This window comes from Tachyglossus aculeatus, chromosome 4, assembly GCF_015852505.1.
Source record: "Tachyglossus aculeatus isolate mTacAcu1 chromosome 4, mTacAcu1.pri, whole genome shotgun sequence".
NCBI lineage: Eukaryota > Metazoa > Chordata > Mammalia > Monotremata > Tachyglossidae > Tachyglossus > Tachyglossus aculeatus.
The window spans coordinates 27,446,363-27,458,755 of NC_052069.1; the positions used below are offsets into that span (position 1 = coordinate 27,446,363).

The following is a 12,393-nucleotide window of genomic DNA, read 5'->3' on the forward strand; positions in this document are numbered from 1 at the left end:
TTGCTGAATTGTACTTTCCATGCACTTGCTGCAGTGCTCTGCACACAGTAAGTGCTCAATGAATACAATTGAATTGAATGAATTAATTAGGAGCTAATACGCAACTCTGTGAGTCTTGTGTGGGTTTGCGTGTGTACGTGCTCGGGGGAGAGGGCGATGGTGGCACAACCTTTTCCACTACAAGGGGAAGGATACTAATTTTGATTTGTTGAAAGCATTCTCTATATTTCTCCCTTGGTGTCAGTGTCCCACTATGATTTTACAGCGTCAGATGATCAGCAGATCTTCCAATCAATCAGATTCTGTATGCAAGAACCAATTATGAGCGTGCCATAAATCAACCCTTTCACCTGGGTGGAGGATGATCAGATATGGGTTTCCAGAGATGGGTAAAATTCAATCAAATGTAGCTTGGGCAATTTGCACTTACATCATGTGACCATCTAGTGTCTTCATCCTTCCTTCTGAGCAGCCTGCAATGTACTCTTTCTCTTTCTTTCTCCTCCTCTTCCTCTTTCTCCCTCTTCCTCTGTCTCCCTCTCTTTCTCTGTATCTCTTTCTCCCTGTCCCACCCTCTCTGTCTCTCCCTCTCTCCCTTTCCGATTCTGTGAAGGAGTGGCACCAATTAGCTTTACGACCTGGGGAGCAGACCTTACCTGCTTTAGATTGCACCATATGTAAATCACTGGAGACCCGGCTCATTAGCGAGTCATAAATCAAGCCCTTCAACTAGATGGAGGAAGATCAGACAGGGGTGTCCAGGCACATCCATAATACAATCAAACACCTTTCATGCAAATCTCACCCTCATTGCTTACCTCCCTATACAGCTCTCTTTCCCTTATTTCTCTTGCCCTATCTAGTTCTCTCTCTTCCTCTATCTCTTTCTTTCCCTCTCTTCCTTTGTCTCTCTTCCATGCCATCTTTGCTTCCCTCCCTTCCCCCTCTTGCCTTCTCTGTCTCTTGTTTTCTTTCTCTTTCTTCCTCAGTCTCTCTCTCTCTCTCACACAATAACAATGATCATGTATATTCTACACCCATGATTTTCCTCTCCTAGCTATCTTTTCCTATGAAATGTGTCCTGGACTTCTCTCTCCCCATCACTGCCTTCCTTCCCACAACCATCAATCCATTTAATGATCCAGTGTCCATTTCTCCTCCTTCTCCTCCACTCCCTCACACATCTCTACCTTAAAGCATCTTTCCTCTGACCTTTACCAATGCCATCGAAATGTTACATGATTGTTCCTGCCTGCTTTCAACAAATCTCAACCAGTATTCTGCCTCCATGCACGTGGTTCCAGGTTGTTGTTCTGAGGATCATTGTCAGTAAATTCAGTGAAAGCCTATGAAGAGAGTGAAGTCTGTAGTGCCTTCAAAGGTTACTAGGAAGATTCAAGAACTATTTTTCCAGCTGGTTGCATCTAAATCTAAGGGAACAGCAAGTGTGTCTATTTACAGTTAACAGCACAATCTCAGTTTATTTAAGAAATAAACACATCCAAAGCAGTAGTTTTAGCAGATAATGATAAGGCTTTCAGTTAACATGGCAGCAGAAGGCAGTTCAAGCTAACAAAATTATATTTTTAACTATTCAAACAAGCGTTTTCAAGTGGTATTATTCTTATTATGAATGGTAATTTTGTTCAAAGCATCCTTAAGGTGGGTTAAAAAACAATTTGAGTCCTGGTCATTAAGAACTTAGTTTCCATCATTCTGAATACAGAGCATGGTCTGAAGGGTTTGTAGTAATTACTTAGTACATTATGCCTCATGCATTATGCAAAATTCTAAGAGGCCTGACCTTAAGTGACCTTTCAGTGTAGTTCAAGAAATGTATATGTCATTACCTCCCAGTATGAAGTTTGTGAACAATTCAAATAATTTGCTTGTAGCATTTTTGAATAAAATATCTCAGGGTGCAGAGTGTTTCTGAATTATAAATCAGAGATACAGAAATATAGGTTGATGCTGCTCGAATCAGTTACAACTCTGCCTACTAGCTAAGTCCTGGATTTGTAAGGAAAGGATATGGGAAGTTAGCGGATTATGAAATCATAGTGTGGCTGAGTTCCAGGAAATGTTCTCTTATTATGATGTTGGGATAAATAATTATTGCATTTATTAACTTACTGTGCTAAACACTGGAGTAGATACAAAGCTTTCAGAATAAACTTAGTTCCTGTCTGATATGACTTGTACTTCCCAAATGCTTAGTACAGTGCACTGCACACAGTAAGCACTCAATAAATATGATTGAATGAATGAACGAATATGGGGTTAATCTATTTTATCCACATTTTACAGACAAGGAAACTGAGGCCTAGAGGGATTATATGACTTGCCCAGAATCACACGGCAGGCCACAGCAGAACTAGGCCTAGAATCTAAGCCTTTTGACTCCCAGTACCATACTTTTTCCACTATGTCACACTGTTTAATAGACACCACAATTGTTATTATTATAAGATACAGTCCATGGGTCAGAGTTGGAGGGCCTTGGAATCGGGAACTGTTCTGCCCAATATTTGAACATAAAAGGAGGGAGAAAGATCCCAGGAGCCCTCCTGAGGTTTATGGTGATTCCAGTCATTGTTCAGGTTGATAGTAGAATTGATTGAGCTCCCACTGTGTGCAGAGCACTCAACTAAGCATTTTGCTAAGTTCTGTTGAGTTGAAGTTAAAATGAGGTGATTATTTCTGCCAAATTCCAATTTCTCAGATGTCCAGCTGAACTCCCCTAGAGACAGTGAGGCGATGCTGGGTGTGGAGGCAGGAGAGCTCAAATCCAAATCTAGGGAAGACAGGGATCATCGGCCTGCAACCCAGAATTATAAAGGGGGTCGTAGAAATCCCTACTGCCTCAGCCTACTGAGACCTGACCCTAGGGTGAGTGAGGAAGGGGATTCCTGGTTTTTGCAGAGGCCTGGCCAGCCCCAGTATGTGGAGCAGATCCCACTTACCCTGCCTGATGCTGTTCACTTGAGTTCCCAGGGTAAGTTCCCGCCAGTCAAAGTATTTTCATGGACCTTGGACTATATTCCCATCCTGAAATACTCCCAAATGAAGACAACACTCCCTTCATCAGTCAAGTGTCTTACCTACTCCCCTCTTTCAGCAGTGCAATGGCGATCCGGATACGATTTCTCAGAAAGATGAGCATCAGGATGATGATGACTTCAACGATGCAAAGTAATATCACTGGAGAAAAAAGGATGACAGAAAAAAACCACCAAAGTGAGAATTCTGGAGCAAAGCTAGTGCCGCAGACTATAGCTCTGCTTCCAAATTCTGAGACTTCAATCTGTTAAAACAAACAGGCCTTCTCTCTGCCTGCATATGCTCATCTTGAAGTGCTATTCGGGAAGAAAGGACATCTTGTAAAATGCAATAATGGAGTGTGAACAGTTCCCACTTGGTGATTTCACTATCTTTTTTTAAAAAAGGTTACTATAACAGGTGATAAATGATGTTTCGAATCACTTATTATGCCATTCCTCTCTAAAATAAACCAGTTTCCACTCCTGCAACTCCTATGAAAATTTTCTCTACACATTCTATCCCAGTCCCGTGGGTAAGTTTATGTTTTCTTGGTGTTACAAAGGTTCACTTTTCAATAAGTGAAATGAACCCAGCAGAGCCTATAAGAGGAGAAACTGAGAAAAGTGGGAATTATGGGGAAGTTCTTTAATGAAAATTTGAGGTTTTGCTCCTGAAGTGTATCCTCAAGGTCTGGTATTATATTCCATGGTTGTTAGATTCATCAATGAAATGGAATTCCATTATGCTCAATGACATGGCTATGGGCTCCAGAGATTTTTTGACAATATTTTCATGGGTAAGGACACTCTGGCTGCTTTCTTACCAAATTCTACAGTAAACAAAATTCAAAATGCAGCATTTACCATGCACAAATAATCTTCATCCCAGTCACTGTCAGTCGATTGAAAATCTTACAAATGGTAAATTTGGTCAGCTGAATGCAAATGGTTGTTGCTTTCAATTCAGCATTTACCCCTCAGTGGAGGTCACGCCTCCTAGATTTGTGCAAGGATATACTAATCTGGCTTTCTGCATTTTGTCCATTGCTCCTTGACTTTTACTCACAGCCTGCCACTTTAAATATTTTAGGTTGTTATTTTTGAAGTAGAACTGCATAGAGAATTGACGTAATGCTAAATAATATGAAGTTAAGGAGGTTGTTGTCATTCCTGATCAAAGGAATCCTTTCATAAAGGATTGGACCTCACTAGGGGAAATCTGGAAATTTGGTGGCATGTAAGTGCACTTTCTGCTCTTTTCCAGGAGGAAAAGGATAAGAAGGAAGAGGAGGAAGAAGATGGAGACAGCATTGAGCTTTGCAGCAATATTTGCACCTTCTTATCAACCACAGGCTGGGTTTCCATGAAGGAAGTGTATTTAATCACACTGGGCTATTAGCTCCATTTCATATTAACTGCCTAGCTGGTCTGAAATGAAATGGGTGAGAGAGCAAATACAAGACTATGTGGCCAAATCTCTTTTACAAATGGGCTAAGTTAATTAGAAGGAATGCACCTCTGGCCAGCCCCTAACCATACCATCATCATCATCATCATCAGTGGTATTTATTGAGAGCTTATGGTATACACAGCACTCTACTAAGTGATTGGAGAGTAATAAAAATAATAATTATAATGATAGCATTTGTTAAGTGCTTATTATGTGCAAAAAGGCACTGTTCTAAGCGCTGGGGAGGTTACAAGGTGATCAAGTTGTCCCACAGGGGGCTCACAGTTTTAATCCCCATTTTACAGATGAGGTAACTGAGGCCCAGAGAAGTTAAGTGACTCGCCCAAAGTCACACAGCTGACAGTTAGCGGAGCCAAGATTTGAACCCATGACCTCTGACTCCAAAGCCCGGGCTCTTTCCACTGAGCCACGCTGCTTCTGAACAGACTTGGTAGACAGATTCCCTGTCCACAGTGAGTTTACATCTAGAGAGGTAGACAGACATTAATATAAATACTTTATTACATATAATTTATCGATACCCTCCAGTGATATCATGAGGATTGTCACTAATTCCCAGAATTCTCATCCCTGTAGCTCTGCCCAGTGACTTGGAATCTTCAAAATTTTTCCAGCCTACTAAATGGAGGAAGTGTGATTTGGTGTAAGTAAGTGAAAAATACTGCATCTCTGTGTAATGAGCCCTTTCAAAAAGGATGAAAAATGTTAGATGGCAGACATAGTTTAAGAAGGAATACTCTAGGTATTTAAGGCTTTATATTATTTGTGAAAAAAATCCAGCATTTCTGTCCTTTACTAAGCATTTTAATATGTAAATAGGTACAACTGAGGTCATCTGGACTTCAGTGTATAACTAGGGGTGTCCACCATGAAAAAATAAACTGCTTGTGATTTCTTAGTTTTTGTTTCAAGCAAGTGAGAAAATTCTAACCTCTAACTCATTAAAAATCCTTGCACATACATAGATTAATTGCTATAAAACTTTCACATTCAAACCATTTTGAAGTTGTGCGCAAACAGCTTGAAATCATCGCAAATACCGCATTTTATTCCATTAAACATCGAGTTCCCTTCAATGACTTTTCCATTTATTGTACTAACTGTAATTGCAGATTTATTTGTATTTAATAGCTTTAACAGACAAAAGTACTTGTCAGAATACACAAATCTATCTTTCCTGCAAAAAAAGATGGTTTTTCATTCCTATGTTCTTAACAAAGGCAGATTTTAAAGTCACTTACTAAATCCTAGCCATGTTTGCCTCAGTTGAAGGTAAACTCTGAAATCGGTTTGAAATCCAATGTCATAGATTGTGAGGTCAGATCCAGGTTTTCCCCAAAGGTGGCTGTACTCCCAGTAACAATGCCAGATTCCTTTATTTAAAAAAAGAAAAAAACGCAGTGTCAAAAACAATATAATCAGCAACTGTATCCTCATTAAATAGCTCTATTAAACAGGAGATCACTACATCTCTTCAGACAAATGTCCCTTTGAAAATATGTTTTATTTTTGCTCCCAATTTTTTTAATGTGGGCCTAAGATTCTGCTTTACTGTATTTTCAATGAAACTGTTTTGGAGACTCAATCTCTTCCAACCTCACTAGCACTGCAGCAAATGTTCTATTTGTCCAATGTAATTTTTTCAATACAGAATCACAGAATCACAAATTGAGATGGACCTCAGAAAGGGCAACTCCTAATAATAACTGTGATATTTGTGAAGTGCTTATTATTTACCATTCATTCATTCATTCGTTACACATCAGGCAGAAATTCCTCACCCTCAGCTTCAAGACTGTCCATCCCCTCGCCCCCTCCTACCTCACCTCCCTTCTCTCCTTCTCCAGCCCACCCCGCACCCTCTGCTCCTCTGCCGCTAATCTCCTCACCGTACCTCATTCTCACCTGTCCTGCCGTCGACCCCTGGCCCACATCCTCCCCCTGGCCTGGAATGCCCTCCCTCCTCACATCCACCAATCTAGCTCTCTTCCTCCCTTCAAGGCCCTACTGAGAGCTCACCTCCTCCAGGAGGCCTTCCCACACTGAGGCACCTCCTTCCTCTCCCCCTCCTCCCCCCTCCATCCCTCCACTTTACCTCCTTCCCTTCCCCACAGCACCTGTATATATGTATATATGTTTGTACCTATTTATTACCCTATTTATTTTACTTGTACATATTTATTCTATTTATTTTATTTTGTTAATATGCTTTGTTCTCTGTCTCCCCCTTCTAGACTGTGAGCCCACTGTTGGGTAGGGACCGTCTCTATGTGTTGCCAACTTGTACTTCCCAAGCGCTTAGTACAGTGTTCTGCACACAGTAAGCACTCAATAAATATGAATGAATGAATGAATGAATGAATACTGTGTACCAGGCGCTGTATTAACCACTGGGGTGGATGCGAGCAAATCAGGTTGGACACAATCCCTGTCCCACATGGGGCTCACAGTCTTAATCCCCATTTTACAAGTGAGGAAACTGAGGCACAGAGAAATGAAGTGACTTGCCCGAGGTCACACAGCAGACAGGTGGTGGAACTGGGATTAGAACCCACAACCTTCTGACTCCTAGGCTCCTGCTGTATCTACTACACCATGCTCCTTCCCGTACATGCTGCTTCCAGGATTAAGTACATGTTCTTCCTCCCCTTTAGGGTGAGAGCCCCATGTGGGACAGGAAGTCTGTCTGATCTGATTTTCAGTAATCAGATCAGTAAGCACTTAACAAAAAAGAAAATACACAGTTTAAAGGTAAAACACTGAGGCATAAAGAAGTTAAGTGACTTCCCCAAGGCCACACAGCAAGCAAGTAACAAAGCGGGATTAGAACACATGGCTCGACTTGAGTGGAAATATTTGCATCTTCTTTTCAACCAAAAGTCAGTTTCCATGAAGGAAGTATATTCGATTGCACTGGATTATTCACTCCATTCCACATTAACTGCATATCTGGTCTGGTCTGAATGAGTGAGAGAGGAAATACAAGATCATGGGGCCATATCTGTTCTACACATGGGCCGTGTCCATTAACAGGAGTGCTCAACGCTATAGAGATTTAACAAGGGTGTCTAACAGACATTTCCATCTGGAAAGGAACACCGGTTTATGATAGGGATTAAACTTGACAAGAGTCAGGAAACTCAGGTCAAATCTGAATTACCCTGGGACTGTTGCAGGAGAATCAGTAGGCTGACGAGATGGAATAGAAGTGAGAGGCAAGGAAGAGAAAGAAAACAAAGATGATTCCAATTTATGAGCATGGAGGGGTGGGAAGGATGATGGCTATTGCTGAGAACGTCCAGGAGTGGGGAGGACTGAGGAAGGAAGATGAGGAGTTCAATTATAAACATGCTAAGCTTGAGGTGGGAACAGGACAGATTTACTATTCTATTTATTTTGTTAATGATGTGCATTTAGCTTTAATTCTATTTATTCTGACGACTTGACACCTGTCCACATGTTTTGTTTTGTTGTCTGTCTCCCCCTTCTAGACTGTGAGACCTCTGTTGGGTAGAGACCGTCTCTATATGTCGCCAACTTGTATTTCCCAAGCACTTAGTACACTGCTCTGCACACAGTAAGTGCTCAATAAATACGATTGAATGAATGAATGAATGACATTAAAATGGCTAGGTCTCAACTAACCTTCCTCCCTTCTTGTTAAGCTAGACACTGTACTATTCATTCATTCATTCAATCGTATTTATTGAGTGCTTACTGCGTGCAGAGCACTGTGCTAAGCACTTGGAAAGTAGTGCTCTGCACATAGTAAGTGCTGAAAAAATGCCATTACACATAAAATTTGACAACAAATAGAGACAATCCCCACCCCAAAACAGGTTCACAGTCTAGAAGTGGGGAGACAGACAACAAAACAAAACAAGTAGACAGGCATCGATAGCATCAATATAAATAAATAGAATTATAGACTAAGCACTGGGGTAGATATAAGATAATCAGGTTGGACACAGTTCATGTCCCACATGGGGCTGAGTCTTTCATTCCCAGTTTGCAGATGAGGTAATTGAGGCACAGAGAAGTGAAGTGACTTTTCCAAGGTCAAAGAGGAGACAAGTGCTAGAGCCAGGATTAGAGCCCAAATCTTTCTCACTACCAGGCCTGTGCTCTATCCACTAAGCAACACTACTTCTCACAGCTTTCTGTGAGCAGACCACTGTACTACACACTTGGGAGAGTAAGCTATAATAAAGTTGGTAGACATGCTCCCAGCCTATGAGTTTATGATCTAAAGGATAGAGGGCAGGAGGATTGTGGTCATGGGTTCTAATTCTGGCTCCACCTCTTGTCTACTGTGTGGGTTTGGACAAGTCACTTCACTTCTCTGTGCCTCAGTTACCCAATCTGTAAAATGGGGATTAAGACTGTAAACCCTATGCGGGGCAGGAACTGTGTCCAACCTGATTTGCTTGTATTCACCCCAGTGCTTAGTACAGTGTCTGGCACATAGTAAGTGCTTAACAAATGCTATAATTATTGTAATTATTATGTGGGAGGTCAGGACTGTTGGTGAAGATCTGAGAATTATTCGCATGGGGCTGGTAATAGATACCACGTAAGCAGATCATCTCTTTGTGAGAATGTGAGAAACAGTGAGGGGGCAGAGACTCCATATCTGAGACATGAGAGGCACTGGTATAGTCCAGCGCTTAGAACAGTGCTTTGCACATAGTAAGCACTTAATAAATGCCATTATTATTATTATTACCAAAGATACGGGGTGCCCATTCTGGGCATATCAGCTATTCACTCATTTAATCATATTTATTGAGCACTTACTGCGTGCAGATCACTGTACTAAGTGCTTGGGCAACATATAGAGACGGTCCCTACCCAACAACGGGCTCACAGTCTATTCAATCAATCAATCAATAGTATTTATTGAGTTCTTACTGTGTGCAGAGCACTGTACTAAGCACTTGGGAAGGTACAACACAACAAATTATTATCGCTGGAGCACTGACCACTTTGAAGCTGGTAATTCCCCCTATTTGGGGCTTGCTTTGTCACCATGAAACAATTGCATGGAAATTCCCACTTGGTGATTAAACTTGGTGGGTCCCACAGTTTAGATTAGAATATTGTTTTACTTGGACCCCAGTATCCCAGAAGGACCTGGGTTCTAATCCCTGTTCTGTCTGCTGCATAACCTTGGGCAAGTCACTTCACTTCTTTGTGCTTCACTTACCTCATCTGTAAAATGGGGATTGAGACTGTGAGCCCCATGTTGGACAGGGACTGCGTCCAACACGATTTGCTTGTATCTACCCCAGCACTTAGTACAGTGCCTGGCACATAGTAAGAGCTTAACAAATACCATAATTATTAATTATCAGTATTATTATCATTCTAAGTCAACCAGGTTGCTTCTTCTTAAAAAAAGTGTCCTCTTAGAGATTAAATCTAAATGACAGGCACTCCTGTTTGCCAACATTTCACTGTACCACAGTAATAATGGGATTATGTAGCCCTTAGTATGCAGTGCTCTGCATACAATAGGCACTCAACAACTGCAGTTGGTTGGTGTTTATTATGTGCTTACCAAATGCCAAGTATTGTGGCAAGTACTAGAGTAGATACAGAATAATAAGATTGGGAAGGGGACTGTTTCACCTTGGGGCTCGCAACTAAGAGGTACGGAGAGTCAGAGTCGGTATTTTATGCCTGCTTTAAAGATGAGGAAACTGAGACACTGAGCAGTTAAGTGACTTGTCCAAGGTCACACAATTGGCCAGTAGCAGAGCTGGGACTAGAACTCAGGTCTCTAGGCTCCCAGTCCCACTTTCTTTCCACTAATCCACACTGCCATCCTATACTTGTTCAAAGCCCTTGTACATCTGAATATTAGCTCTCATTGCCAAGTGTGGAAATGTGAAAGTTGGAGTGATGTTCTTCTAAATCCCCACTAAGAGGGAATATGTTGATTCCTATGGACCAAATGATCTGATACTTTATAGAGAAGCAGCGTGGCTCAGTGGAAAGAGCCCGGGCTTTGGATTCGGAGGTCATGGGTTCAAATCCCAGCTCCACCACTTGTCAGCTGTGGGACTTTGGGCAAGTCACTTCACTTCTCTGGGCCTCAGTTACCTCATCAGTAAAATGGGGATGAAGACTGTGAGTCCCCCATGGGACAACCTGATCACCTTGTAACCTCCCCAGCAGTTAGAACAGTGCTTTGCACGGAGTAAGTGCTTAATAAATGCCATCATTATTATCGTTATTTATATTCATTCATTCATGCATTCAATCTTATTCTGTGCAGAGCACTGAACCAAGCATTTGGGAGAGTATGTACAATAAGAAACACATTCCCTGCCCACAACAAGCTTACAGTCTAGAGGGGGGGAGACAGACATTAATGTAAATTAAAGACATGCACACAAGTGCTGTGGGGTTGGAAGGGAGAAAGAACTAAGGGCGCAAGTCAGCGTGATGCAGAAGGAAGTAGGAGAAGAGGAAAAAGGGAGCTTAGATAGGGAAGGACTTCTGGAGAAGCTTTGCCTTTACTAAGGCTTTGAAGCGGGGGAGAGTAATTGTCTTCTGGATTTGAGAAAGTAGGCCAGAGGCAGGACGTGGGCGAGGAGTCAGTGGTGAGATAGGTGAGACTGAGGCACAGCTAGAAGTTTAGCATTAGAGGAGTGAAGTGTGTGGGAGAGAAGTTTAGTAGGAGAGAAAGCTGATGGACTGCTTTAAGGCAGTGGTGAGGTGTTTCTACTTGATGCGGAGGTGAACGGGCAAGCACTAGAGTTTTTTGAGGAGTGGGGTGACGTGTCCTGAATGTTTTTGTAGAAAAATGATCTAGACAACAGAGTGAAGAATGAACTGGAGTACAGAGAGGCAGGAGGCTAAGAGGTCAGCAGGAGGACTTCTGCACTAATCCAGGTGGGATAGGATGAGTGATTGTACTAACATGGTAGCAATTTGGATGGAGAGGAAGGGGCAAACTGCAGCGATGTTGTGAAGGTGGAACTGACAGAATTTAGTGACGGGTTGAATATGTGGGTTGAATGAGAGGGAGGAGTCGAAGGTAATGCTAAGGTTATGGGCTTGTGAGACAGGAAGGATGGTGGTGTCATCTACAGTGATGGGAAAGTCAGGGGGAGGACAGGGTTTGGGTGGGAAGATAAGGAGTTCTGTTTAGAGTGAATGATTTTAATGACAAAATATTTGTGAAGAAGAATTTAATCAGTAGCTATTAAACCTTATCCCCTAATAAGTGTATTCTAGCAGACAAATCCAGCAAAGGAGAAAAAATAATTCAGATCATTATTTTCCTTTCAGGACAGAAACCTACCATATCCTATGATTCCAATCACACCAAAGATGAAGATCCAGAAAAGCACACCAGCCGTGAACCTCAAGAGGACGAGGAACAGCAAACTAACAATCATGGCAATAAACAGGCCTCTGGAAAATACACATATACAAGTCAACAATGTTTAGGAGAAAGCAGAGAAAACATCTACACAGACCAACTCCTGGCCTCTTTTAATGCATGAATAACTCAATTCCCACGAGTCCCTCAAATTCCTCAGGGAAACAGCGTGGTACGGTGGCAAGAGCACAGGCTTGGGAGTCAAAGGACATGGGTTCTAATCTCACCCCCGCCACTTGTCTTCTGTGTGACCTTGGGCAAGTCACTTCACTTCTCTATGCCTCAGTTACCTCATCTGTAATAATAATAATAATAATAATAATAATAATAATAATAATAATAATAATGGCATTTGTTAAGCACTTACTATGTGCAAAGCACTGTTCTGAGCACTGGGGGGGATACAAGGTGATCAAGTTGTACCACGTGGGGCTCACAGTCTTAATCTCTATTTTACAGATGAGGTAACTGAGGCTCAGAGAAGTTAA

General features: G+C 41.8%; 1 protein-coding gene across 3 annotated transcripts in view; it reads right to left on the reverse strand.

The window, feature by feature from the left end:
• The window catches only part of SLC44A5 (solute carrier family 44 member 5), a 408,205-nt gene that overhangs the window by 36,615 nt on the left and 359,197 nt on the right, over window positions 1-12,393 (reverse strand). For all 3 annotated transcript variants that reach the window (XM_038744549.1, XM_038744548.1, XM_038744547.1), the window contains exons 10-12: window positions 11,825-11,937; window positions 5,754-5,885; window positions 3,102-3,201 (exon numbers count right to left, since the gene is read on the reverse strand). In XM_038744549.1, the coding sequence (XP_038600477.1) occupies window positions 3,102-3,201; window positions 5,754-5,885; window positions 11,825-11,937 (345 nt within the window). The remainder of the gene's footprint in view (window positions 1-3,101; window positions 3,202-5,753; window positions 5,886-11,824; window positions 11,938-12,393) is intronic.